Source organism: Rhincodon typus, chromosome 30 (genome assembly GCF_021869965.1).
Source record: "Rhincodon typus isolate 14 chromosome 30, sRhiTyp1.1, whole genome shotgun sequence".
In the NCBI taxonomy this organism is placed as follows: Eukaryota; Metazoa; Chordata; class Chondrichthyes; order Orectolobiformes; family Rhincodontidae; genus Rhincodon; species Rhincodon typus.
In genome coordinates, this window is record NC_063361.1 from 15,129,583 (window position 1) to 15,154,582 (window position 25,000).

General features: G+C 39.3%; 1 protein-coding gene across 1 annotated transcript; it reads left to right on the forward strand.

Annotated features, from left to right (window-relative positions):
* Window positions 1-104: 104 nt before the first annotated feature.
* On the forward strand, window positions 105-21,533 carry LOC125486603 (nucleolar transcription factor 1-like). Its single transcript, XM_048614782.1, has 9 exons — window positions 105-282; window positions 3,086-3,259; window positions 6,510-6,620; window positions 9,590-9,672; window positions 10,266-10,455; window positions 12,639-12,686; window positions 13,074-13,148; window positions 15,284-15,427; window positions 19,091-21,533. Exons 1-9 carry the CDS (start codon window positions 163-165, stop codon window positions 19,193-19,195), a joined length of 1,050 nt encoding a protein of 349 aa, XP_048470739.1. The 5' UTR covers window positions 105-162; the 3' UTR covers window positions 19,196-21,533.
* The last annotated feature ends 3,467 nt before the right edge of the window (window positions 21,534-25,000 follow it).

A 25,000-nucleotide genomic window follows, 5' to 3' on the forward strand; every position in this document is an offset into this window, starting at 1 on the left:
GAAAGGGGTTTCAGTTGCAAGGATTGTAAAGCCTGGCAGCTTGAAGGTAGAATGGTAAAGGAAGTGGAAGACCGGCTGCCAGAATAAGCAAATGGTTAAAGGGTCTCTTCTCACATTTATTATCAGACTACTTCTGACAAACCAAAGCGTCCGATCTCTGCCATGTTCATTTTCTCGGAAGAGAAGCGCAAGAAGATGCAGGAGGAGGAGCCAGAGCTGTCGGAGAGCGAACTGACAAGAAAATTGGCCAGGATGTGGACTGAGCTGTCTGAGAAGAAAAAGGTAAAAATTATTTGGCTGATAGCTACCATATGAGGATCTAGGCAAGGGCAGGCTACAGTATAATATTTACCAGTCTAATATTTGTACTGAGACTGGAATACAGGCCATTAAGTACTTGGACGGTGAAAGCGTTTAGTCAGTACAGTAATGAAAGAACAAAATGTTTTTGAGTTGAGAGTGTTAGTTATTTCTAGATTTTGAAATTCATGGCCCTGGTTTTTAAAAGGCAATGGGTGCACGTTGACCTTTTGGAAGGCAGAATCCACTGGTATTTTGGACACACTGCTTGAATGGATTGAAGTAGCACAGTTGCATTTGGAGCCCTTTAAATGGTGTTTGAACCAAAAGTTCTGTTATCTGAATGTGGAGTTGGTTAATTCCATAATTTTTGCAGCCTGTTCCAAAACTAATGCTTTACATTTGTGATCTGTAGTTCAGACCTAAATTTGTAGCATCAGCAAATTGTCAACTTTAGACCACACTACCATCAGTGGTGAACTGAAAATCATCTTCCCGTGTTTTAATCAAAATCAGAATCTTAGCTCTGGAATGAAGGAAGTATCTCTTGCAATTCTGTTCCATTCTTCCTGACCAACTTTAAAAGGAAGACTGCAGCTTTAATCTCGAGTATCTCAAAAATAAACTGGTGCATAGGCATTTGAAGACATCAGAGAGCCATTCTCAATGAATTACTTTCTCTGTGTGGACAGTTTCCATATCCTTCCTTACCAGGGAAGATAAGTGTTCAATGCATCAGCCTTGGGGAGGACAGCAGTTATATTCCTGTATAGGAATTGAAATACTATGATGTTTTGTTCTTCCTCTATTTTCCTCTTCTATCCCGTCTCTCTGTTCGGCTCTCTCAATCATTTGCAAATTTGCCTGAGCACCCTTTGATGATTGCTCTTCATGCTACACTGTCTTCAGCCTTCACCTGAGGAGTCATCATGCCCAAACAGTGGGAATTGTATGTTCTTCCATTACTTAAAAAGCTTAGGCTTTGCAACACTTTGTATTCCTGCCTGTTGTGTGATATTGCATAAACTCTTAGCATATGTTGTGACATGACTGTAAATCAGGTTTAGTTTACAGTTTTTGACTATGTGCAGTTAACAAGGATTATGAAACATCCAAGTGTTCAGGGTTTTGTTTTAGAGAAACAGTACTTTTATTTCATCCGAGCTGATATTGGCCAAAACCATAATTGGCCTTGGAGGTATTCTGCAGCTCGCAGCTTAGTGTCTGGTTCCTGCGGTAGGTCAGTGGAGTGAGTGTAATGTGCGCTAAGGTTTGACTGATCATGATAAGATTCTGCATTCGCTAATGTGAAGCATTGCACTGCACTCTGTGTCTGTGACGTGGAGCAGGAAATATTAAATTTTGGTTTCTGATATATTTCCAGCTATCCTTTCTGTAAATGCTTATATAGAAATTGAAATGCTAGGGTGCTGTGAAGACCACCTTACAGCTTTATGACTTATTCTGACACCATCTATCATTCAACACCCCCTGACCTAAAATGTTTGCGAGAGCTGTGAGAGGATAATTTTTTTTATTGGTTGCTGGCCTTTCCCTATATGATGGGGAAGTGAAAGATTTGCTTCTTGTGGAGCCATGGTGATGAGCAAAATTTCTGTTAAGCGGCCCATTCAGCTGCCTTCATTTTTGTTACAATATCTTCTCTATAGATTGAGGTTACCACCATAGTCAATGGAAGCCATTAACTGAAGTCTGTCATCAAAGTTTTGAGACAATACCTGGAATAGAAAGCCATTCAGTCAGCGGCTTGTGATTTGAAGCATCTTTTTGAAGTGCTTGATTGCATTTGATCTTTTTCTGCTGATGGGATGATTCTTACTCCTGAAGCTGTTACACGGGTTTCATTTCTTGTGGAAGTGAGAGACATTTCTGACGTGGTTCCATGTTGTGTCTGTCTCTGTAACCAGACAGCCGTACACAGGTAGATGAGCATTTTGAATTCTAACCTACCAAAGAGCATTCGGTGGTAATGTGGCTAAAGAGTAGATTGTGCAAAAATCCTTCAATCTCATCTGCCATGCAGCAGCCTTGATGGAAGTTCAGTTTACCCCAAGTGATGGGTGTATAGGTGCTTTTATGCTTGAAGCTGGTATTAAAATTAATCCTGCATATCTTTTTCTCCCACCTCTCTCCCAACATCTGCTGACACAATAAAAGGAGGAGAATGGTGATTTTTAGTTGTGAGATTGTTTATTCGGATCTTTAGCATGGTAATTCTCAATGCTGTCTGCACTTAAACCTCTACCCTGCCTGGCTGTTTTGGTGGTTCAGTTTGACATGTTTTCAAAAATACTATGACTCAACCAGGCCTCATCACTTAGTCATACCTTTCCAAGTCTTGTTTCTAGTCGTCAAGTTATAAGTATTGTCTAAATCTTGCAGTAATGACCATACCTCGCTTTTGAAGAATACGTTAAAAGTTTTCACTTCACTTCGTTTGAGTCAAAGGCTATATTTGTGTATTCTGGAAAGAATTGGTGCAATGGTGGAGTCTAAGCTTCTATCTATATACATGGTATTCTTTTGCCAAAGGCATTGTAGGAACATAGAATTCTTCATTAGAAGGACTATTTGAATACTTATTTGTGGAGATTGAATGTTATTTGAAGAAATAGGACCATATTGCAGTCACAACTTTAACCTTCCAGCAGATGGTAGCTCTGATCTAACAGTAGATTGCGTTGTATTCGGTGGCCTGGTTGGGTTGTTTTAATGGAAGGCGTTGTATTTTGAAGGATCTAAAATGATGTTTTTGCTGCAACAGGAGAAGTATCGGCGCATGGAAGCAGCGGCAAAGGCCGAATCGGAACAGAAAAAACAGGGCTATGGAAAAGACGGAAAAGGCTCTGCTATCCGAGGAAAGCTGCCTGAGCCGCCCAAGACTGCAGAAGAGATCTGGCAGCAGAATGTGATTGGAGATTATCTGGCCAAGTACAGGGTATGCACTGGGGTAGTTGAAAGAGAGGAAATGACCACTTGGAATGGAGGAGATGAGATAGGATAAGATTTAGGCTGCCTGCCAAGCTCCACAAGGATAGGATTGCGAGAATTGCAGATATTCTCTCAATGGCATGAGATATTCAGAGTGCTTGCCTTTCAAATGGTTCAGTTTTTGGTTGCACATCTGTCCTCCAACATGTAAGAATTTTTTTTGCTATTGTGAATACTGACTTCAAATATTAAAGTGGCTGCATTAGCTTTGCTTGATGTGTTCCATCTGTTTTTTTTGTACACCCAGAGGAGATCAATCCACAGCAGTGTGTTCTATCCTGTGGTTTTTTTTTTGTCTTCCTCTTTCTCCTCTTCCCTGCATCAAGCGCCACGTGTTATGCAAAATTGTTCAGAAATTCAAGCTCTAGAGCTTCAGCTTTTTCACTAACACATCAAAACTGATTTCTGTAACTTTACACAATACTTAAGGATTAATGAGCACCGTATAAGTTCTGTGCTAAGTGGATTGTACCCTTTGATTATGGTGACTTTGTTTATTCTTGCTGTCATCTTAACTTCCAAATGAAAACTGACAAAGTTTTTAAATTTGCTTTTTAAGGTTTGGCAGCTGATAAGCAAAGTTTTTGTTTTCATTTCTGAAACAATACCTTGTTCAACCTTCGGGTATAAATCTCTACCGTCAAATGGGGGAAAATCCCTTTTCAGGTGCAGTGTTTTTTTTTGCTAGGCCAGTGTAACCTTTGTTTATCCACATTCCTCCTCAGCACCAGAATGTACTCCTACCTGGCTTGTTGTTTCCTGTCATCTACATAAGTTCCAATGATTGAAGCTTTTCCTGACTACTAAAGCAATTAATTTGGCCTGGGCAAGAGTGTTTCTTGAATTCATGTCCAATAACCAGCATTGCAGACTATTTTCTGTAAAATGTTTCAACAGGTCTTGAATTCTTCAACAGCCTGTCAATATGTTTAAACACATTCCCAAACTCAGCAATGTGAACGACTAAGTGGTTATGTGGAGATTTTTAGGGTCACAATGACCACCTTTGAATGTTCGTGTGAAGTGTCTTCTAATTCTGGTTCTTAGTGTTGTCAATAGCTAGCTGTAGATCTGCAATGACCCAGGAAACTGGAAACAATGGTTACAATTCCGCATCTGTTCAAAATGTGCTTTCGACCTGAAAAAGCGCACTGATCACGGGAAGGGCTGAAGAACATGTCATTGTATTCACATTCTGCCATGAATTGATTGTGGAGTAACAACAGCCTGGGATTGGCTGACAGTTTTGCCTTTAATATAAAAGCACCCACAGGACTCCTGTGAGTTTCTGAAGGGACCTGAGCACCTGCCATGGTTTTCTTAAAATAATCTGATTCAATGATCTGCGTCAGACCTATAAATTGTAGCCTGCTGAACTGCTAACGCAATGTGCTTTGTTTAGTTAACTGAACCCAGCGTTTGATTATATTGTAACATAACTCTAGCAAGTACTTCATCCATCTTCTGTAGTGCCAGCATTTTGTAAAAAGCTGTATTATTTCCCTGATGTTTATATGAAGTTCTATCTTAGGAATTATTGGATTAATTTCCATTTCCAGCAGTGGTATGATGTTTTGCAAGAAAATTTCACTTGATGTAATACTGGGCAAGTCATATTTCAAAGTGAAGCCTGGCTTGATAGACTATAAGTTTTTGATTTTGCAATTTGATTACTGTGGTGGTCAGTCGATGAATTTATTTGCAATAGAATGCTTTTAAGACCATTTGAAAGATTTTATCATAAATTGCAAATGAAAAATTCAGTCTTTTCCCAGAAATGTTCTTTAGAGATACAACCCCAGTGAAGTGCCACTCCTGTCTTCACTTTAAAACATCTTAGTTGACTGAATGAGATCTCAAGTATTTCATTTCAGCAACTTTCTGCATGTTCAGCAGACGTGATTCTGTTTGTCTCTAGACACATACAGACAGGATAGTTCATTGAATTTTCTGCCTTTGAATACTTTGAGGCTGCTAGAATGGATTAAGACATCTTTTCAGCTCTGTTGACCTGGAGACTGTCAGAAACTAAACTGCCCTTCTGGTTTAGGTCTTGCCTTCCAAACTCAACTTGAGTTTGTTTTATTACCTACAGGTTAACAATAAGCAGCAGTTATCTGACCGTGTAGATTGTTCAGTCATATAACTTAAGTTACATGGTGCTGCTTTGATGTAAATTGCATTTTGGTTATTTTTTCAAAGGTTGTTAATCATAAATCAAATTGTAGCAAACCCAATCTCTGCCATTTTGTTTTGTGTGCGCGCTGCTCTGGTCATGCTCATCTGAGTAGGGACAGTAAATGAAATGTGGGTTACGGTATCTATTTGTGACGTCTCTAGTTCTTAGATTCTTGGCTACATACTAGGTTTGCGCCCTATATCAGATCTACTTAGATATTCAAAGGTGAATAATCACAGCCTAGCCTGAAGCTGATCTCTTGATTTTTAACGTTCCATTTACTGTCATGATGAGCTAGACTTGTGGAATTTGCGTCAACGACCTACATACCAATGAACATTGTTTGGCAGAAGCCAAAGCTTTTTTCCTTCCTTAAATCCGCTTTTGACTCCGACAAACTGTTCAATCTGAAGAACAATACTTCAATTTGGACCCACACGTTTGTAACATGTTGCTTACAAACGAGGTTTCACGTTTCATAAAAGTTTTTTTTCCACCACAGTCACCAGGTGAACCAGCGTCCTGAAAGACTTGTGACCAGAGACTGAAAACGATTGATTTCTTTACTAGTATATCAGATGCTTAAGTCTGATTTCTTGTTTTCCTCTACAGCTGTTCTTGCAATTGGAACTGTTCAGCCTGCAGACCAGGACATTGGATGTCATCAATATGACGTGCATGATCGCACATCTTTGTGTCTGACCTACTCAGCATTTGTATGATCGACGATGCTGCCTTCTGTGCACTTTGCATAGTTGCAGTCCCTTCCAGCCTCAGCCAATGCTCTTGAGGGTTAATGTATCACCCTCATTTTTTTTATTTTTGATTGGCACACCAGTTATGCCCAATAAATTCTTTTGGGATTTGTTTAATCTGTACTCCAGAGAACTGATGGAGGTGGAGCATTGCACACATGTTTAGTAGCGCACGCTGTCAGATTGATTATAATCTGAATGAGTCTTGACATTGCAGAAATGCTGGGCTTCACGGTGTGTGTTTTTTTTTTGTTTTTTTTTAGAATGACCGCAGTAAGGCTGTCAGAGCGATGGAGGCTACTTGGAGAGAAATGGAGAAAAAGGAGAAATTAATGTGGATTAAAAAAGCAGCTGAGGATCAAAAGCGATATGAGGTACTCTCGTCTCTGTTCCTTTTAACAGCAAGTTCAGTACCAGAAGACTTGCTCTTGACTGACCTAAGATTCGAACTTTTTGCCATTCAACAACCAGTTTAGTAGCAAGTTGCTAACTTGGATGCTTGTGTTTCTGCAAATAAGTACATTGTGCCACGTTCAGTGAAGCAAATATGAAGTGCCCCTGCTCTACAGTATCACCTCTTGTATACTCAGTTCAAAAAAAGCACTTCACCATAGGCTGAAAGTTTAACATTGGGGCGCTCTTAAGCATCGTGAATGAAATCCGATGGAGCTGTCTCAGTCCAGTACCTAATGCTTTAAAGTGTGCAATGGACAGATGCTACTAAAATAGGAGCTTCAATTCGTTGGGTCATGAAGAGTTTTACTCTGCAACTGATCGGCAACCTCACTTAACTCGAACACTTGATGCAGACAGTAGTGAAGAAATGCTCTGGATGGTTTGGTAACAGTTTTCCAAAGGAAAGCTAGCTTATCAACGATTTTGTGTAAGAAGCATTTCAGTTCTGGTATTACACGTAGGATAAGGAGAAAAAGAATACTCTTCTTAATTGAGTTCATTTATTAACTGAAGTTAAGGCAGTAGAAGGTGCCAAAATAATAATCAAAAGAGTTGCTCCAATGAACTGTGCAGCAGAGTAAAAGGTCTGTCTGTCTGAGGACCCTCAATTGAGAGGCGTGACACCATCAGCATGAGTGAACATCAAGGCAGACGAATGGAGTGCCATTTGTATTCAATGTCAAGTGACAGTGTTCATTTAGAGGTTGCATTTCAATTGGCTCATTAAGATACTATTGACTTGGAACTATTCATTTTTTTAACGATTATGGTTGAGACTTGCCTGTGTGTTTTTATGTGTGTTTCAAGTATCATTTGTCTATATTCTTGTCCGTATGTTTGCAATCTAGCGGCAAATTCAAGGAGGGAGAAAATGTGAAATCATGCTTTGGAGCCTGGTCCTACTTTTCCACACTGTCTTCATCCTAGAGCAGTACTGGCAGCATTTGGTTGGTTCCACAAAGTCGTGTTGTCAGTTAAAGGAGATGTCTACTCTGTATCAGCCACAGGACTGAGATTATAGGGACATAATGTGGGTCGGTTTATTTTTAGTTGGAGCAATGTGCCATTGCAATATTGTATTATGCAGAAGTGGAGCAGGCTACAAGGGAAGCATGTTAAAAATATTTTTGACTAAATTGCCACTAATACTGTTTTAGTTTTATATTGCTGTCAATCAAAATAATAACCAACATCTAAGAAACACCAATGCTTGACTCAGTGATGTCAGACCAGCCAATGAGGACTGGGAGAGGTGGACTCTTTTGTGATTTCACATGAAATGAAATCTAGCGGTGTTAATTTTCCTTTGCCACTTGGAAAGAAAAATGTGATCGCACGATATATTGCTCGACCTTTATAATATCTTGGTACTGCTACTAATCTGCATTTCTCCTTGCAGTTAACTTGTAAGAAGCTAATACACATCTAATATATTACAAGTTTAGTGGTGTCAAATAATATGCTCAATGATGTGAAGAGCATTTCTGTCCTGAAGATGGTGTCAAAGATGTATTTGAGTGAGATTAATCCATATAACACAATAGATGGTAATGGCCATCATGCCACTATATTTTGGATACAAAACTTACTTGTCCCGTTGGTTTCTCACTAGGGTTAATTTCATACACATTTCAATAACAACAATCTGCATTCTTCTATCCTTCATAATATAACACCAAAAGAGTGATTGGAGCAGCATCCCTAACTATTTGTCTATGTTACTCAGGCAACAAGTTTGACTGGTCTGGGCAGCTGATGCATTGTACAAATACAAGAAAGGTGTCTTTTGGCTTAAGCCTCATTAACAAAGTGAGGGTAAATTTCCTGCATGTACTGCTGAATGCATCATGTGGAAATGTCCTCCATACTGGGATATCTTGCCTGTCTAGGGGTCGCAATTGATTGAAAATGGGAGTACGTTTTTTTAGCTGTAGCACTGAGAGTTCTGGTCGCTCGGTTATAGGAAGGATATTAAACTGGAGAGGGTTCAGAAGAGATTTACCAGGATGTTGCCAGGTATGGAAGGTTTGAGTTATAAGGAAAGGTTGGATAAGCTGAAACTTCTTTTCACTGGAGTGTACAAGGATGAGGGGTGATGTTGTAGAGGTTCAGAAAATCATAGATCACGGATAAGGTGAATAGCAAGGGTCTTTACCCTGGGGTGGGAGAGTTCAAAACTAGGGAGCATATCTTTAAGGTGAGGGGGAAAGATTTAAAAAAAGACATGAGGGGCAAATTTTTTACACAGGATGGTTCACGTGTGGAGTGAACTTCCTGAGGAAGTGGTGGGTGTGGGTAAAATTAGAACATTTGGAAGACATTTGGCTAAGTACATGAATAGGAAAGATTTGAAGGGATATGGGCCAGGAGCAGGCAGATGGGACTAGTTTAGTTGGGATTATGTTCGGCATAGATTGGTTGGATTGAAGGGTGTGTTTCCATGCTGTATGACTCTGTGCAAATTTGGATTAGAACAGGATTGGCCCTCAAGAAGCCCTCCATAGCAGACCACTTATCTACCGTCTACATCCCACCATAGGGTTGGATGGCAGTTTAAAAGTGATTGCAAGAACTATCACATCTATGCCCAAGTTCCTGTTTTTACGCACTTTTTGAGGCTCTTGTTTGATAATCATCAGCAGCAAAAGCACTTGGATTGTATTTCCCATTTTTACGTTTCTCCCCTATCCCTTACCCAAACTTACTCGAGCCAATGTTTCAGAATTGCTGCTGTGCCATTTCTTTTACTGCACCCAGATATTGTTGTGCTGTGGGAAAAGATGTTTTGAGCAATGGCCAAAACATTTTAAAAAAGTGAAGTGCTCACTGTCTATTACTTTTACTACTGATGCCTTCTGTTTTATAAATTTATTATTTTGCATTTCAGAAAGAATTAAGTGAAATCCGAACACCAGCAACAAACACAAACAAGAAAATGAAATTTGAAGGGGAACCAAAAAAGCCACCCATGTATGTACCTTCTTTTTAGTATCCAAATGTTTACAATGATTGGGTAAGAATTAGACTTAAACCCTGAAATATCTTCCAACTTCTTGTGGCATGCTTCTAATTAACTCAATTACAATGATAAATTCTAAACTTTGTTGGATAGTTGTATTCTTTACAAACAAACATTGTAATAGAGTAGAATCAGAAGTGGCATGTGGGAGGGTTGTTTTATGGTCAGAATGAGAGTAAGCGGGGAATTAGGGGCATTGCTGAAGGGATTAGTTGGTAGTGTGATTTAGCAAATTCTTTTCCTGCATCACTTGGGAGCCTCAAAGTTTTGCCGATCACTTTACCAATTCTGCTTTAAATGCTGATGGATTTAAATAAAGTTTCAGAGAAAGCGGTATTATATATTTTGCAGAAATTCTGATGTATGTGGTAACTGATTTAAACTATTGCTTCACTGATTTATCAATGTGCGATGGAAGAATGACAGAAGGGTTTCACAAAACGCTCTTCTGCTTGCCAAGATATAATTTATCTAAAATGCTCACCCTTATGAGTTTATATTGGTCAGTTGTGCTGAGGAAGGTTTACAATGACTGCCATTTCAGGAATGGTTACCAGAAATTTTCTCAGGAACTCCTCACAGGTGGTGAGCTGAACCATCTGAATCTGAAGGATCGGATGGTAGAGATTGGGAAAAGATGGCGGAAAGTCACCCAGGCTCAGAAGGACCGTTATAAGAAGATGGCGGAAGAACAGCAAAGCCAATACAAAATCAACCTGGAAGCCTGGCTTAAGGTAGGTAGCCTGCACTATTGATTGAAAGTAGGAGGCAGTTATAGTTGAAGAGTTTGGTTCCATTACCAGTTGAGGATTTGTCTTTCACCAGTCTGTGAATGGGCTTCTGACTGACTAGATTTGAGGTGAACTGGCTTCTACATTCAGTCATTGACCTGATGGCAGGCGTTAGTTATCTCCATTTGGCCAGCCTTTGGTTATCTTCTTTTACCGTTTGTTAACCCAATGTTATACTGAATTCAAAATAAAAATACTGCTGGAAAAACTCAACAGGTCTGGCAGCATCTGGGGTGTGGGAGCGTTAGTGATGGGCACTTCCATGGACAGCCCCAGGTTCCCATGATCTTATGGTATTAGCTAGATATAGTAATTGCTCGGACTTGAGATCTTCCCATGCATCCTATTCATTCGCATTCCAAAAGTTTAATGGCTATACTCCTTCGGGTCTTTCTCGGGCTTCTTTATCTGTAAGGACAGCTTGAATTCTATAGCCCATTGTGTTTTGGTGCTCTCTTTTACCACATTCAGTTACTCCTCCTTTCCCCACTGTCCCAATTATGTAAAAATAAAAAGTTAGTTTTAACTAATTGCTATAAGGTTAACTTCTGTTATGAAGGTAATTATAATGTGTAACATTATACAACTACTTCTACTGTCAGCATTTTGTAATTTATGGGTTGTGATCGATCTATCTCGTTTAGGGCATAAGAGAAGGTGCCCTCTGAGGATAGTCAATCTTTACATCTAAGCTTTAATGTTGGTTTTTTTTTTTTTTTAAGGCTTGTGCTACACACTGGTTATGTATTGAAACCAACTTCTATGATTATAGTATTTTTAGCTAGAAGCTATTTAATATTGCTGGTAGCTTCAAAGAGGCAATTACTATGAAAAAAATTTAGCTGTTATCCTTGCAGCTGCTTGAGGACCTAATCTAGCACCTGACATTATTCATTCACTGGGACAGTCACTCTTTCATTAATAAAGCTGGAATTGGTCATTTATCTGTCCTAAGGCATCCTTTTGTCAGAACTGTCTCGGATGGGAATATACAGCATTCTTTTACTGACCTTCCAGCAGCTCTGTTCAAAGTTACCATTGTATTTCACTGTGAGCAGGCTGCTCAGTTTTGCTTAGCTTCTGTCTGCTATCTTGTAAACAGGTACGGGCAGCTTACATGGCAAGGTACAGATCACCCGTACATGGGGTAAGAAAAACAGTGAATGTTTCCGAGTCTGGAACGTTTCTTCAGAGCTCCAATAGCGTTCATTTTGTCTTTGCCATTGCTACTGCCATGCCATGCCGTGCCTCACCTGAGGCTGTCCCTCACTGACTCATCCTAATGCACCTTCTAAGAGTTTTTCTCATTTGGGCGATCTTTCCTATAAGAATTCTCCAAAGTATGCAAGTCTCCTGACTTTCAGTGACCAATATTGAACCACATCCTAATGTGAGATGGTCGGTGTATCATCAAGCCTGACATAATCTCTTGTGGTTCTAGTTAAACATTCAGCTTTTTTCCACATTGAAAGAAATGTATCCACCACAGTCATTAATTTTGAAAAGTTTATCTGTGCTGTTTTCATTCTTTAAATATACAGTATTTCAAAATGCAGTGGTGACAAATGTTTGCTGTTCAGCTGTCAATATTTCAAACCGTTCTGAATCTTTCTGCCAAACCTTAACTATGGTGTCCATCCTTATCTCACTGTTTCATGCCATCTGTAAAAGTGTTGAGCTTACAGTTGGTATCTGCATTTTACAGATTTGAAATCTAATCACTGATCCCTGTGATGATCTTGTCAACACATCATCACAAACTCAGTATCCAAGCTGAGCTTTTAATCATTTTGCTCTTAAGTCCACATTTTTTATCATCCTGTTCTATCCTAATTCTTGTGGACTTTGGCAAGTTTTCCGTGTTGTAATCTTTTCTATACAGCTGAAAAGTTTTCTTTTTCTTTGACAGGCAGACAATAGTTTTTTTTTTCCTGCCACCTCGTAACTGCTTGCTGATTATAATCCAACATTTAAGTCAGCACCAATGCATATTGCTTGAAAAGGAACTGTCTGTTAATGGGGATTACATGATCTGAGCTAATGACAGCCTTGCTATTGTAGTTGCTTTGTTTTTTTAATTTGAATTGGACAAGAGCAATATTTAATTATGAACATTATTTTCATAGAGCTTATCGCCTCAAGAGAGAGCCATGTACAAGGAATACACTACAAATGTAAGTCGATTGACCGACTATATTTTGGCAATCATTGTATTCAAAGCTCAGTTAGAAATATACTTTTGCGAGCTCTCGGTATTTTGACTTCACTTAATTTTGAAAGAGAAATATTGTTTCTATTGACTAGCTATTATACACGAGATTACACCACCCTAATGGCCTGTGAACTAATACCTGCTCCACATCTTGACTTAATGACCAAGTTATACTTGAAAATAAAGTACTTGGCTTATAAGTCTGATATTTGAAATGGTAGCTTTTGTTTGTTTTGCTGGGTGATGGTGGTGAATGAGATGGGGTGGTGGTTGCAGGACAATTCTCAATGAAAGCATATGATTGCAGATTTTTAATATTTTGATGCCCTTTCTGTAATGTCTTTGACAGAAACGCAAAAGTACTACAAAAGCAGCTAGTCCAAATCCCAAAATGAAAATTGCATTACAAACACAGAGTGCAAGTGTAAGTATCTATGAAGGTACTGCAGCTTTGATTTGACAAAAGCACCTCGCGTATTCTTGTGGCTGAGCTAATTTGTTCAAGATCCAAGATAGGAAATAGGAAATGTTGCAAACAGGTCAAATGCAGTGCTTTTTTTTCAAAATGGTTACCATGTGCAACAGAGTTTACATCATGACCGTTGGGGGTTATTTAAATCCAGTTTTTTTTTTTTTTTTTTAAATTCAAATCCTACCATCTGCCTTGGCAAGATTTGAATCCAAGTTCCCAGAATATTAGCTGAATTTCTTGATTAATAGTCTAGTGATAATACCACTAAGCCATCGCCTGCCCATGCAGTTTTAAGTGCAGTAGCATCAGTCAGATAACACAGGTGTGCTTACCTTTTAAATTTGATGCATGGAGAAAACCAGTTGCCTTTATAATATGTTATTGCTCTGAATGGCCTAACTTTAAATTTTAAAGTTGTGTACCCTTGCTTCATCACAGGGAAATATCTTCTCTCTCTATATCTAGTTTGTTGAATCTTTTTACAATGTTAATACACTCAATTAAATCACGGATTGACCTTCTAAATCTAAGGAGATGCACCGTGTGATTATATAATCTGTCCTTATAAATTAATTGCTTTAAGTGTTCATAATTGTCCAATACCTCCAAAGCTGGAATAATCCTTCCTGACCTACTGTGTCCAAAACTGAACCCAGTATTCCAGATAGAGTTTGATGACCAGAAGCATAACTGAGCTACAGCGAACACTAAGTAGAACTTTCCATGAGCATGCACGAGGATTTCAGTGGTTTATGTACTTGGGCACCTTTGCTTCTTATCAATTTCCACCTTCCAATTTGTGTGTCTTTAATCCAAAGTGAATGTCCTTGCACTTCCCACTTTGAACTCCAATTGTTACAGTTTTGGCCATTCACTTAGCCTTTCCATGACAAATTCTATAGCTTCCAGTATTCATCTGCACAGTCTCCATGCCTTTTCAATTTGGGCTTAGTTGTAAATTTGCAAAAGACATCTCCCTGTCTAGGTCATCGATTCATGTGGTGCAATGTTGGGTTTTTGGATGAGATTCACAATGATGACACCATGTGTCACATTCTGCCAGTTAGAGTGCGATGCTAGTAATGTTCTTCCTAGTGAACGGTAGCTGTTGTATGCTTAAATTTTACTCCTACCACAGTTCTACGTTTGACTGAATGTGTGCTGTGGAACTGACCACAGGAAATTTTTTGACAAGGTTCTTTAGATGAGTGCAAGCCTTGATGATTAAATGCACCATCTGCAAGGGTATTGTGTTAATCAAAGAAGAAATGTGGCACATGTAGTTGCTTGACATTGAATCAGTTGAAATAGACAAAAGGGTCCTACAGTTAGATTATTCATAACTGAACTTTTTATTCATTAATGGATGTAGGTGTCACTAGCTGAGCTAGCAGTTGTCACTTAACTGCCCTCAGGGCAAATAGGGATGAGAGTCAAAAACATTGCTGTTGCTCTGGAGTCCCATGTAGGCCAGACCAGGTAAGGACAGCAAATATCTTCCCTAAAGGACATTTGTGAACCAGATAGGTTTTTCCCCCCACAATTGACAATGGTAAGACTCATCATTACTTGACTCTTATTGAATTCAAATTCCACCATCTGATATGGCTATGGCAAAGGCACGTCCCCAGAACTTCTGTCTCTGGATTACTAATCTAATAATGTGTAGGTCATTGCCGCCCCATTTAGACAAATCCATATGTGGGAAAAATCAGCAAGCACTCACATTGTTTTTTTATTGCTATTTGGTGAAGTAAACATGTTGACAAGGACAACAACTTTGTCTCGACTTGGGCCAGTGGCAGTTAACCTTCATTTTTTAGTAACACATCAGGTTCAGAGTTTGTAGCAATAATTTTGCGCTCTTTAGTATTTGTACTGGAGTGATCATTTCTGATTTTGTTTTGGGAGCTGCAAGAAAACACCATTTTTTTTGAGCATGGAAGTCTGAACCATTCATAAATGATGAAATTAACATATTCAAATGTTTGATCTTTAGTCTTCAACATGGATTTTATGCACCGTATCTTGTTAAAGGAGAAATTAGCTCGAGTTCCAGTATTCAGAGTTCCTACTGATTTCTGCAGGAAACTGAGGATTCTGATGAAGATGATGATGACGATGAAGATGATGACGATGATGATGAAGAAAAGGCCAATTCTTCAGATTCTGATGACTCCTCAGGTTCAGACAGTGATGAAGAAAGTGAGGAAGAAGATGATGCAGATGAGGTAAAATAAATTGCTTAACTTTTGCAATGTGCTTTTGAGCAGGATTGGAAAGGAACATTAATGAACATTTTCTGCCTCACTGCTTCCTCCACCTCAAAAACTTTTAATAAAACTGTTTTTGCTGGGCTGAAAGTTCCCTCCCTTGGTTTTAATGGTTCTCCTGCCTGAAATCTAAATCTATTTCCTGAACAAATAAAATGATGTTCAGAACTCAACAGGGAATAGTTATTTAATTCAGAATCAAGAGGTTGGCTGATAATATTCGGAGAGAAGACATAAATTCCATATAAGTGGAATAAGACAGGCTGGAAAGAATTTTATCTCAGTAAATATATTTGCTGGAATTTTTGAACAATAGTTTCAATAGTCTTTGCAGCATTTCTCTTAACTATTAAGAGTTGGCAGTCAAGTTTAGCCACTTTTTTAATAAGGCAGAGAACTTTACACCTAAGGTCACAATTCAAATTGGTTTGGGTTATTACTTTGTTTCATCTCTCCTTTCCATTTATGGCCTATGTAAAATATGGAAGATGTTTCCATTTCAAACTGTTTTGACCTAGGTATGTTAAAAACTTTTCAATCCAGGCTAGATGTTCTCCAGTGTCTTACTGCCTAATATGTCAATCAGACTGAAGCCATCTCACCAGTTGAGTATTTTATCAATGAATGGCTCATGTGAGGCCTTAAAATCATAAACAGCAAGAGTTGTCCATTTGGCCAGTTAAGCCTGCTCTGCCATTCAGTAAGATAATGACTGGTCCTGAGCTTCAACTCCACTTTCCCTTTCACTGCCCATTTCCCTTGACTTGTTGAATCTCAAGAGTGACAGTTAGAAAGATGACCAAAAATTCATCAATTTTAGCTGTAAATAGATTCAATGATGGAGCACCTACAACACTTCTGGGGCACAGAATTCCAAAGATTCTCACTGCTTTGAGTAAAGAAATTTTTCCTCACTCCAACATGGTCAGCCATCATCCAGCAGATGTTGCTCCATGTTCTAGATTCTTCAGTTGGTGGAAACAAGCTGTGACCCACCCTATCAGGTTCCTTCTGCATCCTGTATTTTTCATGCGATCACCACCTTATTCGCAATTCCAAAGGAATAGGTACCTAATTTACTCGGCCTGTCATCAATGGACAACTTTCTCATCCCAGAGTCTAATTAATGAATCAATATTATCTGTAGTGCGAACATATTGCTCCATCAATATGGAAACCGAAACGACACACGTTATTTGAGGTGGTCTCAATAAAGCCCTGCACAGTTGAAGTTCATTAGACACCTGTCCTGGGACAGAGATATTTTTAGACAGCAGTATCTATGACTTGAAGGTAACCTCTGCTCACCCAAAATGGGAAGGGGCTTGATAGAAAAATGCCCAAAAAATAAGCTGTCGCACTTTCTTCTGGCTGGAGAGGCTGATGCTGTGGGATCACCACCTTTTGTGGTCTAAGAGAAGAAGTTCTGAATTTTGCCGCCTAGAATGTTGGAATACAGGGCTAATCTCAAGACTGTGTCTGGGAGTAAGAACTGCAATTTCATCCTGTGGACCATCAAGATTCCCAATTGACGTCGCTGCCCCGATTGAGACCACCTTCCTGGTGCAGGCCAGCAGAAGGAGCAAGCAGCGGACAGATTTTCTATCAGCGAGGCAGCAACCCTCCAAGAAACCGTCATTACATTAATCAATCTAACTGAAGCATTTGATTTGGTAAATTGCGAGTCCCTGCGCATCAATGTCCAAATCCTGAAATAAAGGAAGCTGCTTCATCACAATCCTGCAACTGCTTTGTAATGATATGACTGCAACTGTTTTTTTTTTTATTGGAATGTTTGAAACAGGTATTCGATATCTGGACTGAGTCAAGCAAGGAGTTCCCATACTACCGATAGAATCTCAGAATCCCTGCAGTGTGGAAAGAGGCCGTTCGGTCCATCACGTTCTCACTGACCTTTCTTATCGTTGTAACCCTTCATTTACCATGGTTAATCCATCTAGCCTACGCATCCCTAGATACTACGGGGCAATCTAACATGGCCAATCCACTTAACCTATTTACAATCTACCTGACACTGGTTATTTGCCATAGACCAGGGGACAGTTGAGCTTCTGAGTATGAAATGCCACCTAGGTGGAAAACTGTTTAGTTTTGACACAGAGGTAACTGAGGTTAAAATATGCAGATCGCTGCTGTGTTGTTGCTCATTGTGCACCAGATTAGCAAGCCTGTTTCAATCTTGTCAATTCTGCATACAAGAAACTCGCTCAGTCTGTAAATGCTACCAAAACAAAACTATCAATCCAAACCTGGTATGTCTGCCTCCTGTGTAACTATCAGAAAAGACTGGAACATTTCTATATGTTCTTATGATTCAACAAATGAAAGATGTCCACAATTCGATAAACATCCTCTGTTCAGAGCAGTTGGCATCATTATCGCCACATTTATCATCACTCTGAAGAGTCCTCTAGACCCAGAATGTTAGCTTACTGTGTCTCCATGGATGCTGCCTGACCTGCTGTGATCTCCAGCATTTCGATAGTGTGGAGCTGGAGGAACACAGCAGGTCAGGCAGTATCAGAGGAGCAGGAAAGTCAACGTTTCAAGTCGACACTCTTCATCAGGACTAGTGAAGAGTGCTGACCCGAAACATCGACTTTCCTCCTCTCATACTGCCTGACCTGCTGTGTTCCTTCAGCTCCATGCTGTATCAACTCTGACTTCCAGCATCTGCAGTTCTTGCTGTTGCTAGTATTTGTTGTTTTCGGTATCATCAGCATATTCCTGTATTGCTGTTTAACCTGCACTGTTCTCGGCGAAATGGAAGAGCATGAGAGAGATTCAACCTGCAATGCCTGCATCACAATCTTCAGATTCAATGGGATTACTATCGAACAAACATGAGTGTCCTTCTTGAAGTCAGCCCCACAAACTTTCGGGCAAATCTCCGGCAAAATCAACCACGTCGGACTGAAAAGCATTTTTCCAGCATGCTCCTATTTGCTCAACTCTCAAATGACCATTTGTTCCAGGTGAGGACAAGGTAAATGCTATAAATACACGCTCTCCTTGAAGCACTGCAGCATTAACCCAAATGAGTGGGAGGAGCTTGCTGCCAATTATTTAAAATGGTGACAAGTTGTCCGTCAAGTTGCGTCGTGCTTTGAGTCCAAATACTTAAATGATAAGGCAGAACAGCAGCGTGGAAAGAAAGAAAATGGAGCAAGTCCTTCTCTCCGCTTCCCCTGTCTCAAGTTGACTTGCTGCACATGCATAAAGATCTGCAGGTCAAGAATCCTGCTACTTAAGGCCCACAGCAGTAACATGTGAACCTCAGTAAATGTATACATGAAGTAAGTGCTTGTATTTACATAGTTAACTCCTCAATCCCACTTCAACTGGCAGAAAAACCTTGATCTGGCAGGTATAATTTGTCATTTTTTTCCATAATGATCCCAGCCTGGATCTGTAAGTGATTCTGCATCTAAATGAGCTTTGTTTCAGCTAGACTTGACTTAGAAATTGCAGTAACTTTTTTATTTTTCAGTTGAAGCCCATAATCTTGCCAGGTTTCCCCTTAGTGTTCATTTTTAATGATAGAAATATGTAGTGCTGGTCACTTTCTTACCAAACATTTGCTGTGGTTTTTCTTTCTAGAATGCTGACGATGACGACGACGAGGGTGAAGATGATGAAGAAAATCAGTCTGATAGCAGCAGCAGTTCTTCATCAGAAGAGTCCTCGGACTCGGACTCTGACTGAAGTGCTCTGCTTTGATCTTCCAGGCAGTACTAAAACTATCAGCCTAAAGAGCCCTCATGCCTGCTGCCAGGACTGTTTGAGACAATTGACAGAAGCAGATGTTCTAAAATCTGATGTGATCCAGCCATCGTTGTCCAGTCAGTTCCACAGGCAAATTGACTGGGCTTTCCTGAGTTGCTTTCAACTCATTGAAAACCACTAGTGATGCAAGTAAGAATGGACCAAATGGAGAATTTGTAGGCAGTTTTCCTTTTCCACTAGAACAATCCCTGTTACAATCATTATGAAATTACTCTCCATCCATGTACTGCTGAGTGACATTCAGGGCTCAACTTTTTAAAAACCTGGCATAACAATTCCCTGGTATGGTTTGGAGTACATCTTATGTAATCAGAAATACAAGCACACAAGATCTCAAGGCATTTGTGTGTTTTGAGTGTGAATTCACTTACTGCATTTAAAGTTGGTGTTTGGGTTTATCAGGTCATTCATACTTGCATTGCAACGCTTTTGGATTTTTAATTTTTTTAACAAAAATATGGTCACTGAAGTTGGATCCTGCCTCGTTTACCTGCTACCAGTTCTGGTCCACTGTCGAGTTTGTTTCGCGTTAAAGCAGAACCGAAATATCGGGGTGGTTCGATAGCAAGTATCGAAGCCTTCAATTCTTTAGTATTTCCATAAGTGGGGTGTCCTGGTCTTTTACTTTGGGAAGGGGGGGGGGGGGGGGGGGGGGGGAGGTGCATTTCAAGGGCAAAGTGTGGGCCTGTCAGTGGGAATGGCCAGGATCAGACCCTGTGTATAAGCACAGGCTGGGCTAATTCAGTGAAGAGTATTTTGTGATGTTGCAGTTTGTAAATACGATGGATGTTTTTTGAGGGAGATTTCAGATTCACTATTTTGTGACTTAAATCTCTCCTTTGTAATATGAACAAAGTCGTTGAGTGGCCTGCACCAGAGCAAGTGCTCATTTATTTTAACAGCAGAGGATAGAAATAAGCTCCTGTGTTGCCCCATGCCCTTCAAAACTGCAAAGGAATCTGTTGTTCTTACAAGCCACATGTTTCTGGTTACTTAAAACTTTGTTTTTCTGCATGTGTAGTCTTTCCTTAATGTGTTTCCTTATGGAGGATGTGACTGCATTACTGCAGAGAAGCCCAAGTATTTTGTATCATTTTAGTCTGTCAATCTGATTTTTGAAGAGTCATAATATTGGTGGGAGTTGATCTTGATGTTCTAGATGCAGTTTAAAGCTTGCAGCAGAAACTGCAAATAGCATTTTTGTATTTTTCAAATTCTGTTTTGTCACTTCTGAATGGAATGTACATTAGCTCTCTGGTCATCAAACCAAATGCAAAGTATATTGTGAGAAGTTTTAATGAACAGTTTCATCCTCCTTTGAATTGTAGAGTTGGAAGATTGTACTGCCGGAGTCCTTTTTCACAAGAGACTGCACAGAGCTGCTGGAGTCAGGTCCTGTACATAGCTCCCTTGAGTTTGGAACACTACAGTACTGACATCTCTTTTACAGACAAGCTCAGCACTTTCTTTTGCATAACTCATTATGAGACTATGTTGTGTTTGTCATTTCTTTGCACACCAGAATTAAGGAATAATTACAAATTCAGGGATTGAAAAAGAATCTCTCTTCCCAGCATGGGAAGTGATGTGAATAAGTTTCCAAGTTCTAGCTCATTAGGAAAGAGGCAGAATCAGAATTTGAAGTCTCAACAGCTAAACCATGCCCTCTATTATTTTCTCAAAGTTGTCAACTTGTGAGACATTATCATAAAAGGAGAGGGAAAGGAGGGGAGAACCCAAAGTGACTGAGCCTTTTACTGACTGCAGCTTTGCTTAAACTCCGGATCATGATTTGAATACCTTGTCAGCTTGTGCCCAGTTTCAGAGTGGGGTGGATGTCTTTTTAAAGGGTACTGAAAGAGGCACTTTGTTGTACTTGTTGGGTTTGAATGAGGATGTATGGTATCTGTATATAATGTCGTTTGTATTTTGCAGCTTTACTTTCCATTTTATTTTGATTCTTACAGTAAGGTCAGGAGCACTGGGCGTGTGTACTGTAAGAGGTGAAATGAGTGCATTTTTGCACTCAATGTGAAATTGTGCTAGTAACCCATACGTACCATGTTACTTTTAGCTTCTGTGATCTTTTGGGAATTTTTCTAATATTTAAAGATTGTTTTGTAGAGAGAATGCCTCACTGATTTGTATTTGCTGATTCTTGTAATTTGATGTTGGAACTTCTGAAACATTTTATAGGGAAAGCGTTCCTTTTGTTCAAGTGGTTATAAGCAACCATTAAAAATATGAAAACCCGGTTGCTTTATGAATACAATTATTTAATACATAGGATAATTACATAGGATTTTGCCCATTGTAATGAAGTGTAGCAGTAAAATGCAAATATGCTTCATTTCTAACTGCCACCATTTTCCTTATGGTGGTTACTGTAAATGGAGACTGAAGTTCAAATTCCCAAAATACACTGTACAATTTCTCTTGCTGAGAATTTTTAAGGGAGAACTTAAGGAATGGGTGTCTTGTAAAGGCGGTGTTTATTTCAATTGTACATTTTACAGGGTATTTTCCAAGACAATACTGCAATACCGTGCAACACTTTCAGAGTGTAAGAACACTATCTTGAAAGATGACTATTGTTCATCAAAGAACAAAGTTGCATATGTGGGCACCTTTTTAATGGCAACATCTCAAAACAATTTACAAATTACATTGGCACTGCAATTACACTTCAAATGTAAGGAAAGGATAATGCCACTTGATATATAGCAATGTCTGCCAAAGTGCAATAAATGATTAGATGAGTGGTTTGAAACATGTTGAGGAACAAATATTGGTTATGAAACAACTCTTCGAGTAGTGCAAAGTCAACCTAAGAAGTCAGTAGACGCCTTCAACAGCTCATTTGAAAAACAGTTGTCAGTACAGATTATGTACTTGATCTCAAGTAGAACTTCAATCATGACCAACTGACTCAGACGAGTGCTACCAAGTGCCAAAGCTGACAGCTGGTAGTTCATTATATATTACAGTGCTATCCATTGAGCTGTTGCTGTTGAACTATAGTAAGATAACCCCTTTACAACCTACTGTGAGGAAGAAGGGAATCTATCCCTGTGGATAATTCAGACAGCAAAACAAAAAATCAAGGATTTAAATATGTTGAATCATTCTTCATCTGGAAAGAAACCCACATCAATGGCATCTTCCCCGCAGAGCAGAAGATTGATTTAGTGATTGGGGTTCAAAGCACGATTAATTAATAAATATCATTAAAGATGAGACATGGAGGGAAGAGAATGAAAACCGGTCATAGAGCATCATGAGTATTTCATCATTCCATGTGCTCTAATAATAGATTTGAAACAGTTGAGAATTTTTTCCCTAATTTGAAGCAGGAGTAAGCACTCTTGAGGATATAACTATATTGTCAATAAAAAAAACTCAACACAAAGTTTGACTTTAGATTCTTATTGATGGGTGAGAGATCTTAACTCTTGAACAATTTGGAAAATCAAAGGCAGGCACACTCCTCTTTTGTGTACACTCCTCTTTTGTGTGCACAAATATGGAATAGACAATAAGTTTGACTTTGATTAAATGTAGTGAAGTATAATTTAGATGCAAAGCAAATATTAATCTTATCCCTAATATGACTACTGTTTGAAGAAGTTCACAGATTTTGATTGTCTTTTGGGGTGGGATGTGAGTCTATGAATAGGAATCTGGTTTTCCTTGGTCTCCTGTTTTTATAAGCAGCTGATTTGTATTCTAGGGTATCATCTTTGCTTGTGACAGCTTTTAGGGTGAGTTTTGAACCCATTCTATTACAACTGAGTGGAAATATCTGGTCTTGGCTCCAATTCCAATTTTATCTATTTAAACTACAAAGTCATCATCAAGCATTGCAGACTGGTGAAAGCAGCAAAGAGTTGAACTTTCATTGCACTGGGAATTAACACTTAGATCACATTTGTGATATTCCACAAAATGGGCTGGAATTCTGAAAAGATTATTGCCTTTTTGCTATGATTAGAAAGACTTAAATTTAAAATGAGGTCTGATGAGTTACTAGATAAGTTAACTCTCTACTTTCTCCCCCTAGAGTTGCCAGTCCTCAGTTTCATCACCAATTTGTTTTTGTTTCTATTTTGTAGCATCTGCCATTCTTTGTTTATTTATTAAATTGCAGATCAGATTTGTAAAGCTTAGAAGATTGAGGGGGTGGGCTCCATTATCTGAAATGTAAAAGGATTTGATGGAGCAAGAAAACCTCCCTCCAGGAGGGAAACCAAAAATAAGATGGTATTAGAGTCTTGGATTCCAGAGGGAGATCAGCTAGCACTTATACAGTGGACTAGTAGAAATATTGAATTTTGTTTTCCCTTTAAAGGTTGAGGATATTGCAACAATTAGCTTTTGATTTTTGTTAGGTAAGATTATTGAAATAGGATGTTTGGGGGCTATAGGTTATTGAAATATGAAGATAAGGAGAACATCTACTATTTCATGGAATGGTGAAGCAGAAGTGAGAGCTGTTACTATAACTGCATGCACTTAAGAGTCAGACACACAGAAACAGACCCTTTTGGTCCAACTCATCTGTACTAACCTAGTCCCATTTGCTAGCATTTGGTCCGTATTCCTCTAAACCCTTCCTACTCATATACCTATCTAGATGCCTTTTAAATGTTGTAATTGTATCAGCCTCTACTTCCTCTGGCAGCTCTTTCCATACATGTACCACCTTCTGTGTGGAAAAAATTACTCCTAACATCCTTTTTTAAAATCTTTCCCCTGTCACCTTAAATCGGTGTCCTCTAGTTTTTGGACTCCCTTAGCTGAGGGAAAAAGATTTAGGTTATTCACTCTATCCGTACCCCTCATGATTTTACGAACCTCTATAAGGTCACTCCTCAAGCCCTGCTACACGAGCTGGGAAAAGGCCCTAGTCTCTTTAGCCGTTCCTTTAATTAAAACCCTCCAAGTCCCTGCACCATCCTTGTAAATTTTGTCTGCACCCTCAAAATTTACACTCCGGGAAAGATTTGGATTTTTCTCTGCAGTTTGCTAAGTAGGCCACCACAGTACGTCAAACAAATATAATCTTATATTAAATCAGTTGACAAACTCCAAAATCCGTGAGCCATTTGAGTGACAACTTTTCTTTATAAAACGCTAAAAATCAGCCCGAAGTGCCTCTAGCTATTGTTCCTATTCCCTTTATTATTGGAAAGACAGTTAATTTAAGGGGGCTGGTTCTAATGAGTTACTCGATACGTTAACTCTGCTTTCTCCACATAGCGCTGCTGGTTCAGCTCAGTTTCGCAAGCAAATTGTTTTTGTTTCTGTTCTCCACCATCCGCACTTCTTTGTTTTAAATTACATCGCAAATCGGTTGCATACAGCTCCTCAGAATGAGGGGGTGCGCTCCATTATCTGAAATGTAAAAGGATTTGATGTCATAGGAAACTATCCGCAACCAGGAGGGAAACTGAGAATGACAGGATATCAGCGTCTAGGATGCCGGACGGCGATCAAGCAGCACTGCTCCAGTAGTGTAGTAGAAATTTCGCTTTTCCAGCCAAATTCACGCATTTGAGTAATCTGAAACCAAGCAAATAAGAGCTTAGTATCTTCACATCACAGTCACTTTTAATATTAGTTTCGATTTGCCTTCTTTATTACTCGGGATAACAGGTCTGCAGCCAGGTACTGTATCTTTAAGGTCTTCCAGTTGAGCCCATTCTTTACAGACTAGTACTGTTA

What these genes read in the sequence shown, in the direction of transcription:
- LOC125486603 (XM_048614782.1), top strand. Translation starts at nt 163, where the DNA reads ATGTTCATTTTCTCGGAAGAGAAGCGCAAGAAGATGCAGGAGGAGGAG. An exon ending in ACCTGGAAGCCTGGCTTAAG is followed by an intron (nt 10,456 to 12,638) that starts GTAGGTAGCCTG and finishes TTATTTTCATAG; the next exon opens with AGCTTATCGCCTCAAGAGAG. An exon ending in ACAAGGAATACACTACAAAT is followed by an intron (nt 12,687 to 13,073) that starts GTAAGTCGATTG and finishes TGTCTTTGACAG; the next exon opens with AAACGCAAAAGTACTACAAA.